The 26399-nt window shown below is 35.3% G+C and overlaps 1 protein-coding gene across 1 annotated transcript in view; it reads left to right on the top strand.

The window, feature by feature from the left end:
* LOC142353486 (ubiquitin carboxyl-terminal hydrolase 16-like) overlaps nucleotides 1-25495 on the top strand; it is a 55920-nt gene extending 30425 nt beyond the window's left edge. Inside the window, exons 2-7 of the mRNA XM_075405740.1 lie at nucleotides 795-1084; nucleotides 1396-1605; nucleotides 6341-6831; nucleotides 7213-7431; nucleotides 11873-12236; nucleotides 24696-25495. Coding sequence (XP_075261855.1) covers nucleotides 795-1084; nucleotides 1396-1605; nucleotides 6341-6831; nucleotides 7213-7431; nucleotides 11873-12236; nucleotides 24696-25336 — 2215 coding nt within the window. The 3' untranslated portion in view covers nucleotides 25337-25495. The remainder of the gene's footprint in view (nucleotides 1-794; nucleotides 1085-1395; nucleotides 1606-6340; nucleotides 6832-7212; nucleotides 7432-11872; nucleotides 12237-24695) is intronic.
* Nucleotides 25496-26399: the final 904 nt, after the last annotated feature.

Genomic DNA, 26399 nt, shown 5'->3' with positions numbered 1-26399 from the left:
GAAGATGCGCTTGCGTATTTTTTGTTAAAGAGGCGCAAATTGGAAATTACCTGTTTCCTTGGTAGTTTTGTGTTTTCTTCGTTCTTTAATGCAACGATAGTTTTTATTGTTCACAATCCAATAAAATGTTTTTTGATCAGATGTTCATTAACATATTCGAAGATTGCCTTTTAGTTTTCATTTTTGAATTCAGGCAGTTTTTACTCCTTTGAAATATCGTACTATTATAGTTCATTTTATTATAGTTATTAAGTAACTATTTTTGAAGGTCAAGTTCCAAAAAACCGACTATTTTGGGCTTTGAAGTATCTTTGTCTATTAAATAGTCCGGATATTTATTGTAGACTGAATAGTAGATTTTCTTATCGTGAAATGAGTTTTACATGCTGCTCAAATTGTTGAGCGTAAACTGGAGAGATGAAGCCCTGAGGGGAACAAAAAATAAGAGAGGATTTTGAGAATTGCCCACGATCAGGAGTTGAACATCGGGAGTAAATTATGGCTGGTTCAGTTTCACACTTGTTTAGACCCCATAACATTAATCGAAATTACAGACAAAGTTTGTGTCCCCTCAGCCATTTTGCTCTAGTTATATCCCATATTGCCTTTGCATACATTTTTATTCGGACTTGTTGTCCGAACATTGTAAAATTGAGCATTACAAATTGATCAATCCTGTATTAAGTCTGTTGAAGATGACATAAGACCCTAGTTTATTAAGCTAAAAGAATGAAATTGCGGTGAAAATCGTCAAAACAATTTTTTTAAATTATTTTAAGTTGCTCATTTTTTAGAGTGAAAGAAGCAATAATGGAACGATACGGCATTAAAGAAGACACAAACAAACAGAAGACCAAAGACGGATCATCGACCTCAGCCACCAAAGTTGATTCTGCCACCAGGGCATCCGTGAAGCGGGAGTGGAAACAAGCCCAGCCTTTGAACCCTGTCTCGGCTGTCTTTGGGGGCATGTTGACCAAGTACATTAAATGCAACCACTGCTCCAATATCAACACTAAGTCGGAGCCATTCATATCCCTTTCACTCTCACTCTCAACTTCCTCGGATTCTACATCCAACTCAGGTCTTACTAGTTGAAAAGATTGAAGATTAAAAAATAAACTTGTGAGGGTTTTCTTTAAGTTAATGCATGAAAAATATCTGAATAGTTTGGAGAGAAGCTTTTTCGAGTAGACTAAATGTCATGTTTTCTAAACGAAAATTCTGACATGGTTTCGGGAAACTTGTGTATTCAAACCTAAGTAGTCAAGTTTGCCCTAGGCGTTTTCTCCATAAATGAGAAAACTTTTCTAATTTAACTCTTAAAAGATATTTTTCTCTATTTGCTCTTAGTAAAATTCTAGTTTGTTTGTCACTTCTAATTTTACTTTTCAGGTGCCCCCAGTTTCGCCTCGCCTCGCAAGCCAAACTCAATTAGTTTTTCCAAAAATGAGAAAGGTTCCTCCCCCGACGGGGATTCTTCTCAGCCCCAGACTCCAGTGCCCAGCAGCGCTCCCACGAAGAGACGGAAAGCCCTGTCAGAGAATAAACCCCCTCCTGAAGTTGACATGCCTTTAAAGACAACCACAACTACAATTGTGAAAGGTATGGGTTGTACTAAGAATTGATAATGCTGGATTTAATGTCAAACAAATTTTGTACCAAATATTAGGGTCTTATTTTTCTTATGTGATTATTCGCTTGATCGACTTTGAATGTTTGGAGTGATATTTTTCGCGCTTAACATTTCAAGTCTTTCGTGATCTGAATTGCTCTCTCATTCGGAATTTTGAGCATCTGAACTCGATTGACGGCAGATTGCAAAAAGATAAGTAACAATTCGATGAAATTGGTTACATTTGTCCAATATTGATGTTAATATGTTATTAATAACCGCGAAGCGATAGCGGCTATTATTGGGGACATCTTGTTTTTTTTAATTCAAAGAATTTGAATTGTATTGGTGCGCTGTTTTTTTAAGATCTGTTCATGCTTTTTTCGGCTTTTTCACGTCAGTGAGAATTCAAATTAGAGTGGTGATTTTGGTCACACTGAAATAGTAAAGGGTGCGAAAAATCAAGTAAGTTTGAGGCGTTACTTTTTTCAAAATACTTTTAAAGTGGAGCGAGAATTTGGTGTTAGAACAATTTTGTGGTTTAAATTCATTAAGGGGCAGCTAAAACTTTTCATGGCTTTGCACTATTTGTTGTCATAAAATATTAATTAATTTTAGTTCTTTTTTATTATTTTCTGTTGTCCTATCACTCAGTATTATCAACGACAGATCTGATTGGTTGCTAATCAGAGCGGCATAAAAGAACCTAATTAATGTGTAGTAGAATTCAAGTTAGTTTATTTTCAGTAATTTAGTTTTTGATAACATTTTCTTGCGGTTTGGATGGGAAACATTTGTTGTCAATGCCTTAACATTTAATTTATGTAGTTTGTTTTTCTTTTTTTATATTTTCACTAAATTTGAAACATTTTTGTCTGTACGGCTCGTAATGTTGAATTAATCAGGTCGGGGATTTTTTAATTGTTCTTCTGATTTTTTGAATCTGCACTATTTGGAAGTTTTATGCAAAAATGTTTCGGGGCTGTTTTCATTCTTGCACTTTGTGTATGATGTTCTAAAATCAGGTTTTTGGTTGTTGCATTCAATCTGAATTGTGACCAAGGAATCAATGGTTGGTGTTTCCTGGCAATCTGTCCAGTATGTTTGCGATTTTTTTAAGAATGTTGTTGTTCGAATGTCCCCTATATTGCGGTTTGTTGAACTATTTTTGTACAAACACGAGGGTTACAAAACGACGTGCTGGGAAGTAAATTGGGAAAGAAACAATATTAGAAACTTATATACTCAAATGGGTTTTTTTTGTTCAGTCAATTTTGGCCGATCGATATAATCATCGTAGAGAGTTGTGAGTGGTATCATTAGACAGCCAGTCCAGCGTAGAATAAGGAATTGAAAAGATTTTAAGATTTTTTTCTTCGTTTTTTATAGGGAGTTAGTAATTTTCAGTAATTTCAGTAATTTTTACCCAACTTTTGTCAATTTTGCTTAAAAAATGTAAAAATTGTTAAATGTACTGTTTTTGATTTCAACTCTAATGATAGAAGAGGGTTATTGAGTTGTTCGATCCGAGTTTTTTCTCTAGAGTTTTTGCTAAATTTTTCAAAAATCAGACTTTTTTCGAGAAAAATAGGACCACATTTGTTTTTTACTGATTTTTACTAAAATTTTTTACAAGATTTGCTAGAAGTGGACACCTCAACTGCGGTCGAATTCTTCTTAAGCTCAGAAAGGAGTTAGTTGTAATCCCGCTGGCTTTAAGAGTCTTCAGGATCATAATTTTGCAAGTTTTTTGCAAATTTAAACTTAATAATTACAAAAAAAAACATTATTTATTTTTTGATAAACTAAAACTTTTGTATAAAATTGATCTATTTCGCAATCATTTGAACAAATGAGTGCTTTTGTTAAACGCGCAGCAATATCTGGGCTGATCTTAATCTCACCGTGGATCCTTAGGATAAAAAATTTTTTAGATTTAAATGGCGCGACCTTTTTTCCAAAGCATTTCCGCTTTGTAAATGTTTATGGAAATTACTGACAAGAATCTTAAATCAGGGCTCAATTAATGACAGATACTATTTGCAAAAAAAATTTCCAACGAAATTATAAAATGGTTTCAGAGTTAAGTTCATGGTTTTTATAGCTTTGACCAATTGTTTTCGTAAAAATTTTAGACTTTTTGAGTTTTGCTTTCATTTGTTATAATTTTTGTAGCCCAACGACTTAGTGTCCCCAATCAAAGATGCAGTTCATTTTTTTGGGAGAAATAGTTGAACCTAGACATTTCTTTCAGTTGTTATCTAATGTCTCTCATAACTTTGAATATACTTGTTTTATGAAAATATCGGTTAATTTTTGAACTTTGCCACTATTTTATCATATTTCTATCAACTTGGGGCGCAGCCTCAGTAAAAACAGGCAGATACCAATTCCGTTTGAGGAAAACATTGTTGTTGGAAACAGTTTTATATTCAACTAATGTTTTCCTTGTTTTGATACTACGCGTTTTCAAATATTTTTATTTATTTTTCATTTTTCAGCATAATTGCATTTTTCATGAGTCCATTTGGTTTCCCGAATTATCACATTGTTGTCAAATCTAATTGAAGGAAAGTGTAGTAGGAAAACGAACAGCGTTGGAAAAATACGTATCTGTATTTATTGTTTTTGTTGAATAGTTTATGTTTTTTGGGCTCAGACCAAGTTATCTCGCAAAATTTTGTTGATTTTTTGTTGTTTTTTGTTTGTCTTTCCTTTTGTTGTTGTCCGCCATATACCTAATAACGATAGGTCTCAATTGCTTCCCGAGGATAGATAACTCCACCTAGATAAAAATTTCAGTTTAAGCTGTTTGTTTTAATGACTTTCAAGTTAAATTTTTTAAAAGTTTTTTTCTTTTCACTCTTTTTGCTTTCAATTTGGTCACCATGTAACTCGATCTCACTGAATATAAATCTCAATTATGTTTGATGATTCATCTACTTTTATTGTGCTTTGTTATACGTTGTGACTGATTGCTTCGGCCATTTATTTTCAAAAAAAATTCGAGGTTTATATACTGTTCAATTTTCTGGTTTCTTTTTGTAGTCGTGTCTACGTTGTCTTTTTATAGGGAAGGCTCGATGATGTTAGGATGAGGAGAAAAGGATGATTTACAGTTCTTAAGGCTAACATCTTATAAGTATAGTGCCTTGAATAATGTGATGTCGTAAAATTGTTTGAAGTTTTGGCTTCTTTGTGTGTTTGTTATGTATTTGTTATATTGTGGGGTCGTGGTGTGGTCATTATTAATCAGTCCAATTGGCTTCCTGAGGTTTTGCAAATTAATCCATCGCTTTTTGTTGAAATCTGAAATCTGTTATGACTTTTGAAAATATTTGTTTTCAAAACAAATTTGGGTTTTTGAGCTTCATTTTTTAAAATAGTTTTTTTTTGGTCAAATTGTAGTTAACTCTATGTAAACACAGGTCACAACCCGTTTGCAGTGAGCTATAATTTACCCCTGTGAAAGTTTTAGCTCCAAACTTTTGTTCCTCTGCTTTTTTACTACTTTTACTACGAGACTTCATAAAATGTTTGAGATTTTTATGTATTTGTACATTTTAGAGGATTTTTGTTTTCTTTTCGTTTTATAACCATAATCGTAAGTCCCATTGGCTTTAAAACTTTGCGCAATTAAAGATTGGATTCTGGCATGTCTCAATTGCTTCCTATGGAGATATAATTGAAAATTTCAGTTGATATCTAATGACATTAATAACTGTGAAGTTAATTGTTTTCAAAAAAAAAAAAGAAACGTATTTTTTAACTTTGCACCTCTTTGCTATTTTTTCACTTGTTTGTCGACTTGTTAACCAGTCGCATTGAGAACCGGTCCCATATTTTTTCTAATGAAGTATATAGTAAACTGTTTTGTTTAGATTTCATCTGATGCGAGTTTAATTTTGTTATGTCATCGGCCCTTTAATTTAGTTTAAACTGTCATCGGCCCTCTAGCGTGGCATTATTATATTCCATTGGTTGTTTATTGAACGATGTGTATGTTTTTGATCTCTTCATCATTTGGTAGCCAATTAAGTTAAGAATGTGGATGAGCGGGGTCGAAACATTATGTGCGTACGCACATTACCGAGCCTCCTTGTTGCTTCTAAATTTAGAATGAAACAACCGTTATGGCAGCAAGCAAACTTTTAATTTATTTTAATAGTTACTGGTTAAGCTGCTTGTTAACCGACAGCTTGACACTACTCAATTAGCATCTTCAACTACGATGAACTTTTTTTTTAAAATTTCAAAGCTGATAAAATTTTTTGTACGTTAAAGATTAAAATATTGTGTGACCGACCATAGAGCTTCATAATAGTATTTATAAATTGTAATGATTATTTCGGCCTCTATTTAGGCAATCATCAAGTCAAAATATGCATCATAGGATCGTGGAATGGAAGAATTTGTTTGACGTGTTAGAAAGGTACAACTAAGTTTCTTCTTGAAATGCAAATTATGACAACAAGTAAACGTCTTCAGCACAATAAAGATGATGTAATTGTCCTATTGATTGTCATTGGAAAATTTATTGGTGTTCAAATCAATAGCCGAGTGTTAAAAAAACCTGTAAACATGCATATGCCTACCGAGGGCTGTTCTACAAAATTTATCTTGAACAGTTTCTTGCAAATTTCCTGCCTCGGATTTGTAGTTATCAATGTTCTGTGAGGCATCTTTCCATGTTTTCTTTCAATGGGGATGTTGAAAATATTTCAGCTGTTGTGCCAACCGTACCTGCAGAGTCCTCTGTCCCGACATGCGCTCCAATGCCTCCTAATTGGCCCTCGCAGCAAGATGACAGTCCACTTGAAACACAGTCCAACTCACCTGAAAATCAGACGGAACTTCTAGTCACTGAAGTTGACGAGGATCCCGACCTTGTGATGCCCGATGACATCTTTGGATTCGATTCAGACAAATTGAACACAACGGACACAACCAGTGAAGAAGTTTTCCTGGCTGAAACCTCAACTGAACCCGAGAAATCGAGTTCTGAAAATTCCCCACTTATGATGCAACAAGTGTCGAATGTTTTGTCGCCGTTTGAGGAACTGGCTGTGAAAGTTGCCGACATGAGTGTGAATGATTCGAGTGATATAGCGTCGAGTAAAAGTTCAACAGAAAGTCCTAGAGAGCAGGACCAGTCTGGAAACCCGGGTTCTCTGATCAGAAATTCCCACAGCTCTTACGACACAGAGCTTGACAAGGTTTGCATGAATTGGGGAATCCCAGCTTATCCATTTGAATGAATTCCAGCTCTCTTAAAAAGATTTGCTTATTTATTTTGACTAAGATAAAATTGCATTGAAGAAGTCAGCTTATCAAAAGACAACGATTTTGATGCTATAACGTTAAACAAATAAAATTTTATTTTTGCATTTTGATCTGAACGAGTTAATTGCTCACTGTTGGACATTATTACAATTACTAGAGGTAAATCCAATTTGATGTGTTACTGTAGTTTTAAACAAAGCGGTAAGCATGACAATTATTGATCAAAATCAAGGGAGCGCTAAAATCGGTTGCTTATCAGAGTGGCAATAGAGGGCTTTATCAACTCCTCGGTGACTAAATACTTCATGTTGCAGGTCGATGGGCTTCCCAAGAACTTGAATCCGACTACTGGGAGCATTGACAGTGCTTACGCTTCTCAGACCTCCTTAGCAGTGGGGCAGAACACCGTTGATTCGGGAAGCGTCAGTGGAAGTTCGGTTTCCCCCACGAGCAATAACAATCAAGAGGCGGATTCGCTTCATGAAGACTCGCGTGGTCTGTCACGGGAAGATTCTTTTGATGAAGACACAAAGGTGGGTAGTAAAGTGACACGAACCTCAACTATTGATTAATTGCTCTCAAACAAAGTTTATAGCAATAATATTAGTCCTGTTGTCTTTTTTATGCGATTTTTCGCTTGGCCGATTTTTTGTCTGACCCATTTGACTTTTCGTTCTCAAAAACGGGATAAACAGGTAGCGCCAGCGGGCATTAAGTTCTCTTGCGTTGCGCTCACCTCACGCTCCTTCAATTAAGCTAAGCTAGCCTCACTAAACCATGGCTAGCTACTGACGAAGCCAACCGGTCGTTTGAGAGCAATTCGCCCGACGTCAGCGGTTATGTTTAATATTTCGCTGGTGTAAAATGACGCCATGGGACCTAAATATCACTTTGTCTTATAACTCAAACCAGGCCTTAAGATATGTAATAGCTGTTATCAATTTGATTCACATGGATCTCATTGATCTCGGGTTCAAAATTGGAGAGTGGAGTGAAAGCAGAGTGGTTTTTTGATCATGTCGCTGTTTTTGAGAGAGCGAAAAATTAAGGTATGAAAAAATTGTAAGCAAGAGAATTTTTTGTTGACGTACAGCTTCTTCAAGCGGTTTTTTCAGTGTTTTTTTTTTTTTGGTTTAGTTGCTTCAATAGGCTATATTTTTTGAGCTTGTTCAGATTTTTTTAAATTTTTTTGTAATTAATCCATGTTTTAGGGGTTTTTTAATTGCTCTCAAACGAAGTTTGTAGCAATTATATTAGTCCTGTCGGTCTTTTCTTTATGCGATTTTTCGCTTGACCAATTTTTCGTCTGACGCTTTTGACTTTTCGTCCTCAAAAACGGGATAAACAGGTAGCGCCCAGCGGGCATTATGTGCTCTTAGAGCCTTTCAGGTCTGTTTCAGCTCAAACTGTCTTGGAGACTTATACTTATACTTATGGTGTGAGGGGCGGTTCTTAGAGGTTGACACCCCGCCCTTTGTTGACCCCCCACCCCCACTATTAACTCCACCCCCCCCACCGCGCTTTTGCCCCCCCCCCCCCCACCCAGTGCTGCCCCCATCAGCCCCCGGTGCACCCCCCCCCCGTGGCTAGCTACTGACCAAGCCAACCGCTCGCCGGTCGTTTGAGAGCAATTCGCCCGACGTTCGTCGGTTATATTTTGAGTTTCTTCAGCTATTTTGCTATGTTTAGCAATTTTTGCTGTTCTTCGTGTTCTTATGGTACAAAAGTTTTTTTGTTGAGAAGAATGGCGTAAAATTAATAAATTTTTTCACTATTGTTTGCTAATTTCTTGCAATTTCTCAATTTGATGTTGATGAGCCTGACAAGGCTTGCCTATTGCTATATGAGCAGTCTGATGCTTTTAATTGCATGGAAAAAAGATGTTGTTGGTTGGTGTACTTCTATTTTATAATTTTTGTTTTTTGAATTTTGGTTCATATTTCGTTATGTAATTTTTGGTTTTCTTGTTTTGACTTAATTATTAGCCTTTTGGTTGCTTTAGTTGCTGCTAGTTTTTTGGAAAAAGAGTTTTTTAATAGAGTCGACTCTTTGAATAGTTCCGGAATTCTCCAAGCTTTTGTTTTTTTGATGATATGTTCACACATTTTCATGCTTTTTCAAATCGAATTGATGCTGTTGTTTTGGCAACACCAAAACTGAAGAGGGAGCAAAAAAGCCATTGCTTTTGCTGCATGACATTTTTTTGCACTAATTTTGAGCTAAAACGAGACAATTGCGTTTGAACATCAATTTGATTTTTCGATTGATTTTTTACAAGTGTGCCTATTGTACTACCGTTTTTAGTTTTCAAATTTGTCCGTTTTCAATGCTTTTCCAAATCAGTGTTTGATCATTTCTAGGTCTAGTTTTTTGTTTTGTCAATGAAAATTCGCTTTGTAGTTCAGGACCTGTCCTGTTATGTTTTTGATTCGTTGTCTGACGCTCTTTGAGTTTTAGATTCGTTCTCACAGAGATGCTGAAAGTTTTTCTGAACTTCTTCCTCTCACTGTCGGTTTTTTCGCGCATGACGTCATTTCTCACCATATTATGGCAGAAAAGCTTATGGCGTGATTAGATTTTGATTTTACGTGACTTACCTCACTCATGATATTGACTTTAACTCAATTTAATTTAGACTAAGGTGAATGTGTAGTTAATGTCGCGAGTTGAATGGTCTCTGTCGAGTAATTTGAACGAGCCATACTAACTTATGGCTGAAATTTTCAAGCGGTGTTGATATCTTTACTCATTTCTATATCTGTATATATCTACGTTCTGGGTCCCACAAGTCCATTTCTTAGCTATTCCGACAATCTGCTTGCTGCTTTTTTGAGTTTGATTGATAACGTTATTCACAGTTTTTGAAATAATTAGAAAGCATATTTGATTGGCCATTTCAGCCACACCGAAACAGTGAAGGGAGCGTAAAAGAGAGTGAGTCTGAGATGTGATTATTTTCTGATTTGTGTTAAGCATTTTGTTCGCGGGTTTATGTCAATTTGATTTCCGTAAACTATTTTTGAGTTTGTATTTGGGCATTTTGCAACTAACAGTTTCCATTTCTATGTTGTGGCAGGCAAGTTGTTGAAAGCTAGTTTGAACTGTATTGGGGCGCGGTCTTTTTACTCGAAGGGCAGTATTTGAAGTCTTACTTTTTCAATGAATAATGTTTTTGGAGTGAATTAAAGAATTTTCCTGGCTTCAGAAATTTGAAATTATTTGGTTCTTTCCAGAGACTTCAAATTAAAGTGCATCTCCAACTTAGTAAATTTTGTTCACACGAGGCCTTTTCAAGCTGCTTTATGGGCTTAATGAAAATCATTTTCTGCTTAGAAGGTTTGAGGAGGCTCTTTCTAAGATAAATAGTTTTGATAGCGTTCAAGTTATTTGCTGAAAAATGTTCGTTAATTTGAAGGTTTGATGCTGATTTTAGGGCTCATTTGGTCCTCAAAAACGGGATCAACAGGTAGCGCCCGGAGGGCATAAAGTTCTCTTTGAGCCTTGCGGCTTATTAGTTTCTAATTATGCGATTCACCGGAACTGTTTAAAAAGAGACATAAATTCATGATATGAAGGGTAGTTCTTAGAGTTTGACACCTCCTTCTTACAGTGCTGGTGGTAATTGTTTTGATGAGGGATATGGGGATCAAATTGTGGCATTATTTCTTCGTAATTTTTATCATCTTGAAAACACAATCTTTGTTGGCTGGTTAACTTTTTATATGACTTTCTTTGAGTTATGAGAGTTGACATAGGGTTATTCTTGAAGCTATGTTGCTCTTTTTTGCAGTATTTTCAAACTTATTTCAACGTTGTTTATAATACGTCAAAATAGTGTTGCGAATGCAGCCATACGGAAAAGATAAAGAGAGCAAAAAGCGAGTTGTTGAAGCGAGAGATTTACTCTTGTATTTTTATTTTGAAAAATTTTACTTCATTTTTTTTAATGAAAATAATATTCTGTTGCTGTAAAAATAAAATACTTAATGTATCAAACGAAACGACCTGATTTCACTCGTAAAAATTATTAGTTGAGAAACATACACTGTGGCATGATAATCACTAGAAAGTGGGATCTCGTGGGTGATTCATAAAACAAATGGGACAAAATTTATTCAAATTATATGTCAGCCCAAAAGGGGTATGAGTTAGGCAGATTCTGTTTTAAGATTCATTGTTTTCTGCGATTACAATAGATTACAATTGATTTCTCCACAATAACACTCGAACCATTATTAATTACTCTCGAACCATGTTTGAAGCAATTATTGTAGTCGTGTCTGTCTAATGTTTGTGTGCAACATTTTTCCTCGAAAGCTTTGATAATTTGTTTTAGAGTATTCCTTTGCTCCCTTGATTGATTTGAAGTTTTGGCCTGAGAAAATGTATAAATTAGCAAAGCCTGATTGCATCAAGTCTCTGTTTAGCTCTCTTTGAGGATTGTAGGATCACCGAATCTGCTGAGGAAGCAGAACTGAACTTGATTGTTTGAAAAGCAAATCAAATTTTAATAGGTTGGAACAACCCTTCCACCAAATATGTATCCTCCCGCCTCTTACCCAGTGCAGCTGGTTTCCCTAAGATTAAGTTAGCTGCAACCCAAGATGACCCCTCGCCTATGGTTCCAAAGCAATTCGCCCGACGGTAGTCGGATTGTTTATTTTTCAATGTTAATAATTAGGAGTATTGTCCCTTGCATTATTAGAACTTGTTCATAGAATTACTGGACTAGTCTATTTCGAGGATTGTTTGCGACCCACCCCCACCAAACCACTGATACAACTTGCCGAGTATAAAAAATGCATCTAGCTGCCGTGAAGACATCGTCAAATCAAATTCCGTTAAGATCTCAGCTGTTACTCGCAGCTATGACAACAAAAATTGGACTAACGCGAATAGTTTAAATGTGAGGAAGGTGTTTTTCGAATATAAAATCTGTATTTAAATTTACGAAGCAATTTATAACTGTTAAAGGTGGGTGACACAAGTGAAGCAAGCAGTGAGAACCTGTGCTTGGACGGTTTGTTCATGGACCCCGAAGATTTGGCCAAAACTCCACCCTACGAGAACTCAGAATCTAACAACTATGATGATAATATTGAGAATGATAACATAGTTGAAAGTAGAGTTCCTGCGAAGCAAGAAGATGAAAATGATGAACTTTTCTGTCCCTCGTCAGGGAGCACAATTTCTTCAAGATCAATGGCGGATAGCCTTATTGATCCAATTGAGGCCTTGTACATGTCTACATTGAGTGATGGTGTGTACCAACCAAAGGAGAATGAAGTGTCTATTATGTCTCTGTTGAAGAATTTCATCAATTTAGAGTACCTAACAGGTTGGCTATTAATTCATTCATTCCATAATTCATCATTTCATCATTTCAATACTTATGAATTATATAGCCGGTATTAGGCAGTGAACGAAAATTTATGACATCTTATTGTTAAAAAATAAACGGCAATTAACATTGTAACTATGGCGTGTGGTATTAAATGTGAAAGGGCATTTTTAATTGATCTCAATAGAAGTTTGTTGCAATTATCTGCATCTTTCAGTCTTTTTCATGGCGATTTTCATTCGATCTTTTTCCGTCTGACCTTCATACAATTTAGCAATTTGAATATAGCTGAACTAAGTCAATTACTTTTCAGTTAAGTCGACAAAAGTTGCATTTAAGAGGCCAACATACGTGGAGAAATCACGTACTCTGTGTATCTAATTTTATTGCGCTACAAAGTCGCCCTCTGGCAGTAGCAAAATCTTTTTATAATTTCAAGCAAAAGAAAGAGAGAGTACCGTTGAACAAAACGGTACTCATTTTTGTTGCTATATTGTCAATAATATTGTCAATATAGCCTAACACAAAATGTTAGTATTATTGCAAAACTTCGATATTTTCTTGATTTCATTTAAAGAGAACGCCTTTAATCTAATCCAGTTAGAACTTGATGCCCAGTCATCTTTGTTCGTTTCACCGTGCACTCGTTGTTGAGGGCCCTCCTGTCAGTTTTACTAATAAGTCTTTCGGAGAACTGAGATTGATGTTCTGGAATGTATTTATCACCGAAAATGTAGGGGAAACTGGTAAAGCCTGAATGAAAGCAAATAGTTTTGCAGTACAGGTAGAGTTTTACTAATTTAGCTTTACGGTTCACCCTTTACGTTCGTTTTAAGATCCCTAAATTTTTTATTCACCCCCCCCCCCCCCCCCCCCCCACCCCACAGTTCATGGCTCAGTTTATGGTTCCTTGCAAGTGAAACGAAAACAAATTAGTAATAAAAAAATTAATAACAAGTGATAATAAAATAATTAGTTAATACATTTTGCAGGAGTCGTATGAGAATGGTTGGTGATGTTCTCTTTTCTCATATAATATTTTACCGAGTGAAGCGATGATGAAACTTTATTATTTTCAAGTAGTTCTTGTGAAACTAATTTTATTAATTGATTTCAAGCTAGTTGGTAGAAATCATTTAGGTCCTTTTGGCCTTTTTAGCGCTCTATAAGAGCCCTAAACTCATTGCGTAAAGCGTTCCTTTTGACAGACTTTTTGAGTACATTTCGGTCCTTTTTTGGTATTCCAATTTTGCTCCTAAATTTTGCCTCCGCTTTTAATGGTCATTGCCGCTGCTGTAATGTTTGTTGCCCGTTGCCTCATTGAATTTAGATATTTATGTTTAGATGAGATGTTTGTTTTAAGATGAAATTGAGGCAGTTAGCAAAGTCGCTTTTTTGATGTTTCACAGTGCGGTTTTAATCATGCAATTAATATTAGCTTGTTTTCAGTGGTTCTGATTGCGTGTTTTCCGCCTTTTAGCTAGTACGTTATCAATTGTACATTGTCTAATTTAAGCATAGTTTGTTCTATCGTGGCTCAGAGAAAAACATTGTTGCTATAAAAGTTGTCAATTTTTCAAGACTGGTAATGCAAAGAAGATCATAGAATTATATGAAAGTTTTCAAGTTTCAAGACAGAGTTCTAGTCGACTGATTCACAGCTTGATTCTCCAATGCCCTTGTCTTCTTTGTTCAGTAGATCCGTACCTTGGGCTGTATTGGTCGTTCGTAGATATTTGCTATTTGATTTATTGATATTGCCAGCATAACCTGTAATTTTGACTTTGAAAACGACTTCATAGGTGATTAAGTGTCCCGGTGACAAACCTACAATGTTGTGATAATTATTCTAAAATTTGCTCTCGAAATAATGTCTAAAATGAATTAACCAAACAAAAATGACCAAAATGAAAGAGTGATATGTATCGTTGCTTTTCAACTTAAATTCATTTGTGAATTTGACACAAATGTTACTGAGATTGTGAACAAAGATTAAAAGCAAATCCAAATAAATTTTGTTTGATTTTTGGCCTCAGTCAGTCTGTCAGTAGCGGAGCTGACCGGAATTTTCACTTATGGTGGTCGCAAGCTCGAGTAGCAAAAAATTTTGTTAAATACTTGATTTTGGAATGCCTAAATGTATATTGCCTAACTGCATATTTATTTATCGTCTGTACCAGTGTAAAAGTGAGATATCTGTCTCAAGATGTTTGTCTGTGAAAAATTGATATGAAATGATAAATTGAATTAGATTGAGCCTGAATCGGCAATCCGTCTATACGACTTTCAATTAACTGAATTTTTCTGCGCTTGAATGTTCTTCACACTTATTAGATCCTTCTGGGGGATCTCACATTCGGGGTGTTTTTTTGGCTCCTCTTTGTTCCGACCCCACTTTTGGGGGGAGGAACTATATACTCAAATGGGTTTTTAGTAGCTGCCCTCATCTTCTCAGCCGGCTATTATAGCGTTCCTTTTTACAATTCAAAGAATTTGAATTGTATTGGGGCGCTGTGTTTTTTTTTAAGATGTGTTCACACATTTTTCAATGAATTTGATCTTTCAAAACGGGATAAACAGGTAAAGCCCAGCGGGCATTAAGTTTCATTAGAGAACCAAAGAGTGCTTTAGTATTCATTCAAGTGCTTAGAGTGGTACAGCTGCTGGGATGGCCTTAATTGAAGGTTAGAAGGTCGTTTTTAGGAGTTTTTGGGCTCAAAATGCTGCAATTTTTCATGTTTTTTTGTGATTTTTTTAGTTTTTTGTTTAATTAGTCTTAGGTTGAAGTTTTTAAAAGTCGACGAAGGCCTTTTTCGAGACAAATTTACTTTTTATGACTATTTTATGAGCTATATGTTTTGGTATTACAAACACAAACACGCAAAATGATACTAATTTTTGCAATTTTTTCAAGTTTTTTGGAAATTTTTTTTCATTTTTTGAGTTTTTACAGCTTCAGGGGTCAAGGAATCTCCTTTGAGGTTTATAATAGGGCACTGCATAGTTTCTAGTAACAACGGATTGGTTTTCAACATTTTAATGTCTCAAATTTGAGCACAATTTTATAAAGTTTGCAATTTTTTCAAGGTTTTTTAAAGTTTTTGTCAGTTTTTCGTATTTGTCCATTCTCAAATACCAAAAAAACCTATTCCACGGTCTGATGAAAGTTACTGCATGGTTGTTAGTTTCAATGTATTTGTTTTCAACAATTTAACCTTTCGAATGTTAGAAATTTCTTGATAAAATTTGCAATTTTTTTAAGTTTTTCCAAAACCTTTCTTTAAGTCAGCTTTTCTCACCTCAGTAGCCAGCTAACCTCATCCCAAGATTTGATAGTATGTTGTTAAATAGTTGCTAGGGGCCAAGTGAATGGTTTTCTACATTTTATTTGAAAGAATTTCTATTTTTTTGAAATTTGAAATTTTTTCTTAAAATTATTGCCTATCGGTCTTTGAGCCCATGAATTTTTGAAGGCTTGGAATTGGGTTAATGGATGGCGTCTAATAGCCACTAGAAACACAGAAACGATTCTGAAGATTTTAATATCACGATTTTCCGTAACATTTCATTAAAATTTGCGATTGATTTTTTTTTAATTTTTCGGTCAGAGTTAATCGATCTTCAAGGTCCAATGAATTTCTTTCAGTTATTGCAGATATAACACTGGACCAATTTCAGAAACAAAAATTGGTTTTGAACATATTTTTGAAATAGGTATAATTAAAGAGATCAATTTTTGCATTAGGGGTAAAAGCTTCTAGAGTTTTAGCAATGAGTATATTTTTGTTCAGTTTTTTTGATTGTTTTCATTTCTCAGTTTTTTGGAGATGATTTTGTTTCTGTTTTCGCTGGCATTTCTCACGTGATCTGCTGGTCAGGTAGAGTACTTCTAAGTTTTTCATTCAATTCTTTGAATTGTATTTCAGGACTTGTCCTGCTATGTTTTTTTACTTCGTCGAACAAAAAAATGTTCTTTACCTCATTTTGCCGCTGGCTTTCTTTCTGGCTTCTCTAGGCTAGTTTCTCTCTTCTCTCATTCTGCTAAAAGTGATTTTGAACATCAGTTGCTCAGCAAAGGAATTCAAAATGAACAGAGTAAGTATAAAGATTTGAAGTCAGAAATAGAAACGGGATAAACCCAATTTTAGTTGCCCGCTATTTGAACATCGTTCCTATAAGTCTTAGTTACCATCTCTAATACTTATTGGTATTGATAGTAGCCCCTGTAGCCTCTCTCTAAGAAACAGAAGTATGTTCAACTACGAAATGCCATGAAAATAAATCGGACTTGAAAAATTTTTTTGTACAAAAATCTTTTTTTTTCAATATCTTCCATTCTTTCAATCCCAATCATGCTTATTGGAATCAACGGCGGCTATTTTCCGGCAAGCTGCCGGGTATGTTTATCATTGAGAGAGACTTAAAAAAGTAAATTGGTAAGTACTTTAGGTTCATACTGCGTGTACAACAGTTACCATATCCTGATGATTTGGATGAACAAGAAAAGGGCTTTGATCCGAAATAAAAATAAGAACAATATTGCTTTGAGAGTTACGATTTAAATAATATCAAGATTGGAAGAGTTTTTTAGCGCTTTAATTATAGATCACGTGAGAATGAGGGGAATGAAGTGAGCACGTGACGTGGCAATTTTGAAAGCTCTACCTTTTTTGTGTCTGAGAAATCATTATACATGATCAGACATTTCATATATCAGATCAGTTTATACATGACAAATTTAAAATGACCTGACAAATTTAAAAATTAAGCAATGAGCTGTAAATAATAGCTCTCATTTGAAGTTTGTAGTAATTTTATTAGTCATGTGGTCTTGTTTTTATGCAATTTTTTGATTGAGCGATTTTTTATCTGACCCTGTTAACTTTTTGTCATCAAAAACGGGATACACGGGTAAAGCCCGAAGGGCATTAGGCAGCTCTCTTAGAGTCTTACTCCTTACTAATATGTGCTTCACCGAATCAGTTTTCAGAAGACAGATTCTTGGTGTCCACCTTCCTCCACCTGGTCGTTTGGACCCCCCTCTCGTCCAGCCCTCCCAACCTTACTCCCCCCATCACTACCCCCCCATGCTAGCATCCATAAACCGCATCAGGCTATACCAACGCATTTTTTCGAACGAAAGGTTTTGAAGGGTCATTCTTAGGTTAGTCTAAGTATAATTCAGGATTTCTCAATGACTTTTTTGGATTACACTTCAGACCTGCTATGGTTTGTGGTCTACTTAGCTCATTGGAGACCGCGACAAAATGTCGCGTTGCGGTTTCTAAGCCGACTTTAGTAGTCTATTAGGCACAGGGTCTCCTGGAATTGCAAGGAAGGTGTAAATAAAAGCTTTTAACGGCTTTTAGATATTCGAGCACAATGTGGGGTGCTTTTATCATCCCAAAAAGGCACTATTTAAAACTTGAGTTATGATTTTGTTATGAGCTCTGAAATATGAGGTCAGAAATGCCCTCTTCAATTGCTCGAACTCGAAGCGTTAAGATTTTATTGTAGTCCTTCGTCTTTTTGAGCGTTTTATATGGCACTTTTTAATTGCCCTTCACCTTTCGCAGAATCCAAGTTGCTCTCATTCACAATTTTAAACATTTGGTCTCATTGAAAAAATAAATCATTGTAGTTGTCCATAATAGGCAATGGTACCATCATTTGTTTATTTTTTTGAAGTGGGTGAGCATCATTTTCTGTTCTAGTTTTTGTTAATCCGTTTTTCTTGCAGTCTTTTTTGGGGGGTTAATGGATATCTTTCCCTCCCTTTTTGCGCAAGTACCTGTCTAACAGACAGTAGCTCAATATCCTGCTTATGTCACGCTTGAGAGTTGCCCAAGTAGTCAAACAGGAAGCTGTGATGGGATATACAAAAGCCCAATTTAAGCAATTTTTCGCTTCGTTCAAGTTTTTTGTGCTTTGAGACGCTTTTGTCTGCTGCTTAACAATTTCCATCCCCTCACTCGTTGCTTAATCGCCGTTTGTGTAATTTTATATAATTGCACAGAAGTAATTCTAAAGCTCGTTGGCAAGCTAAAATGCACAAAACTTCCGCCTTAAATGTCAGGCGAGTGCTGCTTACTGTATATTTCCATATCCAATTTCAAAGTAAATAATGCCGCTTTTTTGTTTGCAGTTTTGAAAGTGAAAGGTCGTTCTTTGAACCTTTGTTTTTAAAGCAACAATTCTGTTAAGTTATTTTTTTCCACGGTTTGACCTTGACATTTAAAGAAAACTTCGGTAAGATTAATCATTAGGGGCAATTATTTTCGTCTGTTAACCTCTCTTAAATTGTAATAAAAAGTGGATTTCGTTTAAATTTATGCAAAGGTGTATATTATAATTTTAAATAATGGATATAATTCTAAGTATGGATCACAGATTGATTGTTTGCATGTATAAACGATGCAAGCTTCAGTTCACTTTTCAGCGGTCATTCAAAAATGTGTGCTCTTCTTCGACGAACTGAACTAAATTCAGGACGATTACTGATATTCATACAATTGCGTAAAACTAATCAGTTGAGATTTTTTTAAGCTGTGCATTGTTAAGATATACGCATCTCTTCAATTTGCTTTGACTACGCGATGACTGTGCTTAAATCTTGGACGAATTAGGAAGCTTGAAAGAATTCCTAGGTATAAGTTATAAATTATTAATGAAAAGTGTTATACGGAAGAAGGTGTTGTTAAACAGCTCTCATTAAAAATTTGAGTTGAATTTTTACAATTTGTACCACAAAAACGCATCAATCATTGCAGGAAAGCATCACACTGATGGACACTATGCAACCATTTTGTCATCATTATAAATCAGAAGGAAAAACGAATGAATTTTAAATTCTTTGTTTGTTTTTCTAATGAGAAAACAAATTTTTCTGTACATTGAATTACGAATTCTCTTAGTTTTACATTGAATTACGAATTCTCTTAGTTTTCCAATAACCGAAGGTGATTATTGGTTTTCTGTTGGTCGAGCCATTCTAAGTCTTTTTTTGATTCCGTTTTGTTGCGACCGCATGGCGTCACGCTCAATTCAAATCGCTTTTTGCTCATTCGTGCAATTTTTAATTGCTCTCAAATAAAGTTGGTAGCAATTACATTAGTCCTGCGTTTTTTAATGCAATTTTTCGCTTGACGGATTTTTCGTCTGACGCTTTAAACAACAGATAAATCCCCGGAGGAAATTAAGTTGCTGAGCAGTTCTCATAGAGCCTTGCGACTTGTGAACAATACAACCTAATGCTAGCATTCCTAATAATTTAAATTGAAGATTTAAAGTCAAATAAGGATGCCTCAAAAGATCATAGTGTGTTACTTTTTTCAGTCTAAAAAGTTGTCCCTAGTATTTTCGACTACAAGCCTATCGCAGCTATTTTCAAGTCGCATGTTTTTCAGTACCATCCCAATTTTTGTTTTTGATGTTTATTGGAGTCGACTGCAATTCGATAAACTTAACTCCTCTCGACAGAGAAAATCGAGAGAGCAAAATTTTCCACAATTTTGGCCATCGTGAAAGAACACTTGGCATCTTATTGTTGGGAGAGAAATTTTGTGTTCATGCGCCGCGATTAATCCTTTTTTCATAATTTTAGTTCCTTTTATAGATGTTTGTGCAATTAATTTTTAGGGTCGCGGTTGAAGAAACATGCAACCCTATGCAGTTGGTTCAGCGTTTTATAAAACCAAAAAAGTGTTTTTAAGACAATTGGATTCTCGAATTCTTGAGTTGGCTGTTTCTTCGATTATTTAAGTTCTAATCAAAAGTGTTGTAATGAACGTTAATCAAAAGGGCCTTTTTCAAGAATTAAGCTTTTTAACTTTTGGCCGGCTTTTTTACCATTTTTTATTAAATATTTTTTGTTTGCAACTTCAGAAGTCGGACGTATTGCTATTAATAATTTAATTGCTTTTGATTGGTTGGCTGTGAGTGCTTGTAATGTAAATAAATGGCGTAAAAAGTTATTTTTTAATCATTTGAAGTTTAACCGAATCTAATTTTTTTTAAAGTTTTCAAGTTTTTTTTCACGTGTCAGTAGTCTCCACGTACTAAATACGAGATAAGTTTTTGCGTGAATAGCTAACATAATTTTCAAACAGACCGCTTTTATTTAGGTTTAGCAGTTGTAAACTCTTTTCTTCGAGACTGAGACCTTTGTCAAAATTCTTCAAAAGGTCTTTTCTTAACTTGGTACTCTCTTTACGAATGCTGTGAATTTACATATTTATTCGTCCAACTGTACTTGTGTAATAATTGGAAGTTTATGGTCTTTTGCTGGTGCTCTCGTGCTATCTGGATTGACTATTGTTTGGTTTTCTGCTAATAGCTGGATACTGTTCATGCTTTAACTCATTTAACTCAGTTTTGACAGGCAAAGGATGAACTAAAGTTCCACTGCAATGGGGCCTTTTTTCTGTCTGAATTGTTCACATGTGGATAACTTTATATGTTTAATAGCTTTCTTCAGCATCTCAATGACTTTTATTAAGGCGTTCTCCTTATTTTTACAATTATATTGGCGTTCTGTCTGTTAACTACGCGATGAGGAGTATTGGTATGCTACCTGTTTCTTAGACTCGAAGAGGAGTATTGGTATTATGCAGGTTTCTTGAATTTTGACTTCATTGCTTTCTGAACATTGACCACTGTTTTAGAACGTTTGACTTCTGTTTTCGGACTAAAGTTTGGACTTAACAGTTGTTTATTTTTAAAAGCCGCCCTTCTCAGCCGGCTATTATAGCGCTCCTATATATTTTTTTACTTCGTCGAATAAAAAAATGTTTCGCTTTACCTCATTTTGCCGCTTTTTCAACATTTTGCGTGATATCTTTTTGACTTCTCTAGGCTAGTTTCTCTCTTCTCTCATTCTGCTAAAAGTGATTTTGAACATCAGTTGCTCAGCAAAGCAATTCAAAATGAACAGAGTCAGTATAAAAAAATTCAGTATAAAAAGTCAGAAGTAGAAACGGGATAAACCCATAAAGCCCAATTTTAGATGCCCGCTATTTGAACGTCGTTCCTATAAGTCTTTTTTACCATCTCTAATGCTTATTAATAGCCGCCCTCATCTTCTCAGCCGGCTATTATAGCGCTCCTATTTTTTTTTTTTTTTTACTTCGTCGAATAAAAAAATGTTTCGCTTTACCTCATTTTGCCGCCTTTTCAACATTTTGCGTGAAATCTTTTTGACTTCTCTAGGCTAGTTTCTCTCTTCTCTCATTCTGCTAAAAGTGATTTTGAACATCAGTTGCTCAGCAAAGCAATTCAAAATGAACAGAGTTAGTACAAAAATGGATGTCAGAAATAGAAACGGGATAAACCCATAAAGCCCAATTTTAGATGCCCGCTATTTGAACGTCGTTCCTATAAGTCTTATTTATCATCTCTTATGCTTATTGTTATTGATAGGAGCCCCTGTAGCCTCTCTCTAAGAAACAGAAGTATGTTCAACTACGAAATGCCATCAAAAATCGGACTTAAAAATTGTTTTTGTACAAAAATCTTTTTTTTTTTCAATATCTTCTGTTATTTCAATCCCAATCATGCTTATTGGAATCAACGGCGGCTATTTTCCGGCAATCTGCCGGGTATGTTTGGTATTGATAGTAGCCTCTCTCTAAGAAACAGAAGTACGTTATGTTCAACTACGAAATGCCATCAAAATAAATCGGACTTAAAAAATGTTTTTGTACAAAAATCTTTTTTTTTTCAATATCTTCTATTCTTTCAATCCCAATCATGCTTATTGGAATCAACGGCGGCTATTTTCCGGCAATCTGCCGGGTGTGTTTTAATATATAGTAAAGAGGAACAGCTGGTAAAATTTAAAGTCGACGGGTCATTTTGAGAATTTTTCTTCCCTTAACAATCCCATCATTCCAACTACGTACACTCTTCCTGCACCCACTTACCCAATGCCCCCCAACACATGCCGCACTTCCCACATACCTACCATCCCAACCTGCACCCCGAATACCTACCCCCACCCACTTAACTACCTAACAACGCCACCAACTCCCAGTGACATACCCCCCTAACTACCGAACCTGCCTACCCACGCCATGGCCAAAACAAACCCCCTCGAAACCAGTCCCTCCATTAGCCCCCACCCTCATCTCTTATTCTTATAAACTAAATATCGTGGCGGCAGTTTTTAAAGTTATAACACTTTTTTAGTTATAATTTAATTTTTTGTTATTTTTTTGGTCTTCCTGATTTAGGTAAGGTTATTTTAACAAATATATTGCACGATCATTGGAGTCGTTTCCGGTATTCTACTGTCTATTTTCTTTAGGTGAAGCAAGTTGGTTCTTTACTTGTACTTTTTCTCGAATCTTGACTTCTGTTTTCGATCATGTTTTCTTTTGGACTTAAGTACTTGTTCATAGAGATTAGGTACTTATTCATCGGTTGATTAGGTAGTTAATTTTCCATTTCTTTTTCTCTTTGATGTTTCGATTTGCGTAGAATACTGGTTATTTCTGTATGTTGTTTGTTTTTTAGATTGCATTGCTCTTCCGGAATCGTTTCCGGTTCTCTACCTTAAAACTTGAAGAACTGGGAGTGCCAAGTGGTCATTCAATTAAATTAGAGGCCAGAAGCTGGATTTATTTTCAATTGGTCTGTTGCTCAAGTGATTTTAAAATTTTTTTATTTTATTCCCTGGATTGATTCCTATTAATGTTGATTGGTTTTACCTTTTTCGTTTTGTAGAAGTCATCACTTCCAGGTTTGACTTCTGGCTTACCTCGCTCACTGTTGCAACTGAATGGAATTTAGAATTAAAGCAGCAAATTTAAGCAAATAAGTTCAAGGTCAAAAGGCGAAATCAATAGAAACGGGATAAAGTCCGGGCACTAAGACCTAATGTTCAAAGATGTTCATCATGTTATTGAAACGCCTTAATATTGGTGTTACTGCTAATTATTATTAGTCGTAGTCCTCCAATTTAGTGGCTGGCTGAATTCACCAGGTTTATGAAATTTAAGAAACTGTGGAATAAAAAGGAACACTTTTTGACTCTGATATAAATTTTGGAATTGTTTATTCTCATTATTTCTCTATAACTGTTTCAATCTCAATATTGGTCATTTGTTCAACTGCCTGCTATGTTTTGGTTTTGTTACAGAATTTGCTCCTTAAGCAAAAACCGATATCGTGTTCTCCAATGTTTTTCGTAGAATCGTATCAGCATTGCTCAGAATCTCTGGAAACATTAGGTTCGTTTTTGTTTAGTAGCCGCTGTCAGCCTGTCAACAGTTACTATTTAGGCGCTCTCCTTTTTTATAATTCAAAGAATTTGGATTTCATTGGGGCGTGGTCTTTTTCTAAAGATCTGTTCACACATTTTCATGAATTTTGAAATCAAATTGAAGCGGTGATGTTGATCACGCCGAAACATGAAGTGGACCGAAAAAGCGAGTGATTTTGCGGCGTGAACTTTTTAAGTAGAGTGAGAAAACGGTGTTTAAACCAAATTTCGCTTTCTCGCTGGTGGTTTTTTGTTCACACGCGCCATTTTCGCTCCGATTCTTTGCTGTTTTTTCAATTTTTTTGATCGATTTTTTTCCAAATAGTTTTCCCAACCCAGTAATAGTCCATTCGAGGTCTAGTTTTTTGTTTAGTAAATGAAATTTCTTTAAATTGTTGGTCAGGACTTGTCCTGCTATGTTTTTTATTTACGTTTTTTGGTCACGTTTTTCGGTCAGGGTAAGTCACAATTTTCACGTTTGACTTCTAACTTAGCTCACTCACTGTTTCAACTAAATGGATTTTAAAGTTTTTTACGTTTTGAATGACGTAATGTGGTGAATACGTTCAAAGTCAAAAGAGCAAAATCAAAAGAAACAGGATAAACATATAAAGCCCTGTCATTAAGTCATAGTTTTCAAAGTTCATTAAAGCGATCGCTAGCTGGCATAAGTATTATGCTTAATAGCGTTCAGTGTAGAAGCTGAATTAAGTGTAATTTTAGAATCCAACCAAACATACAGAATTTGCACACAAAATAAAAAAAAATTGACACTTCAAAAAATTCTGTCAATTTCTATCTCTTATTTTCTGTTTCAATTCCAATATGCGTCAACGGCGGCTATTTTCTGACAATCTTTCGGCCAGGTTTCTTTTTTTGCAACTTTTGTGTTTTTATTTTGTTGTTTCTTTTTCACGGAGAAAAAATCTGGACAGGCTGATTTTTAAATTCTGAGCTATAAAAATATTATCTCCAATTTTGATGTTCTCAAAGTTCTACTATTTTTTTTCACAGAATTCCATATTTCACAGCGACATTAATTTTGATATGTAGATTCGCAAATTGAAATGCTTTCCCTCTGATGATATTTATTAAAGCGTTGACAAATGTGTTATTATATAATACGCTTTAAGTAATAACGTCACGGTGATTATTGTTTTCGATTACTACGCATGTAACCTGTTTTCATTATTTAGGTTGCAATAAAATCAAATGCGACAAATGTTCCGTGAACGACAATCGCAATCTCTCTGACGCTTGCGTATGGTACCGAATTACAAGTTCGCCATCTGTCCTTGTGCTTCATATCAAGAGATTTGCCCAATTTGGTCTCAGACTGAGGAAGCTCAACACTTTCGTCACCATCCAACCAGTTCTCGACATTGCCCCTTTTTGCAGTCCAGATTGCCCGACCGAGTCCAAGTCCAAAAGCCAGAACAGAATTTTGTACAAATTGTACGGTGTCGTGGAACATTCTGGGAGCTTGCACTCTGGGCACTACACAGCATATGTTTGCCAGCGTGGATCGAGTGCGGGTGAAAATTTGACAAGTTTCAAGGCTCAAAACGCAACTGATATTGTTTCAACTTTGATGGACCGTTTGTCGGGTTTCGCAAATGAAAGCTCAGAATGTAATGCTGATGGAAAAGGAAAATTGTCAATTGATGGTTCTGATAGCGAGGAATGCGAATTATCATCATCGCTCAAAGGAGAGCGTGAATCTTGTTTGAATAATGTATGGTACTATGTTAGTGATACAGTTGTTAAACAGGTCCCTCGTAGCAAAGTCTTGAGTTCTTCCCCTTACATGTTGTTTTACGAAAAGATTGTGACATAGCGAATATGAATTTTATTTATAAATTTTTTGAGAGCCGCTTTTCGATCTGTATTGCAGCTTGTGAGTATTTTGCTGTTTTCAAATTCGATTTAAAATTTATAATTTCAATTCAAAAACTCTTGGCTAGCTACTGATAAAGCCAACCGCTCGCGGATCGTTTGAGAGCACTTCGCCCGACGTTAGTCGGTTATGTTTTTAATCCAATCATTCAAATGAAATAGGGGCTAAGGTTTTTGTGGACCTGAGAAATTTTCTAGGTTCGTGTGAACTTATAGGCTTTTTTGCTATTTTCTCAGCTTTTCATACATTTCACATGAGATATCTCAAGTCAAAAATGCCATTTCTTTGATTGAACTTAAATGATTCGAACTTTAAAAACGATATTTAAAGAGTCTAACCTTTTAAAGTAAACAAGAACGAAATGCCCATAAACGAAAGTCTTTAACCCAAAACAAGTTTTTGTGTCTAAATTATGTGATTAATAGCCGCCATGAGCCTCTCAACGACTATTATTTAAGTGTCCTTTTTTAAAAATTCGCTTTATCTTTTGATCACGATTGTTGTTTTACATAAATCACGATTTTTACGTTTGACTTCTAACTTTCTTCACTCCTGTTTCATATAAAAGGATTTTATTTTCTTTCTCTTATTGAATTTGCAATGTAAGAACTTTTGTCAAAGTCAAAAGAGCAAGATCAAAATAAACATGTTTAGCATAAAAAGCCCGGCCATTAAGTCAAAGTGCATTAGGTTACCAAACTTTCTTCAAGCGATTGCTAGCTGGTATTGGTATTATGCTTGATAGCGTTCAATTTAGAGGCTGGGAACTTTTGACACTTAGAAAAATTCTGTCATCTGTTAATTTCTGTTTAAATCCCAATGTGAGTCAAGTGGATAGACGATGGCTATTTTCCGGCAATTTGCCGCTGTTATTTTTTGTAACCAAAAATGCATTATATTGGAACCCTGGCTTGGTCTGATTTGGCAAAAATTGTTCTATTAGCCAATCTTTAAATAGATCATGTTTCATGTTCAACGAAACCTGTGAGCAAGCCTGACAAGG

This window comes from Convolutriloba macropyga, chromosome 14 (genome assembly GCF_964194025.1).
Source record: "Convolutriloba macropyga chromosome 14, txConMacr16.3, whole genome shotgun sequence".
Lineage (NCBI taxonomy): Eukaryota > Metazoa > Xenacoelomorpha > Acoela > Convolutidae > Convolutriloba > Convolutriloba macropyga.
The sequence above is the reverse complement of the archived record's forward strand: the minus strand, read 5'-3'. Positions and strand labels throughout refer to the sequence as shown.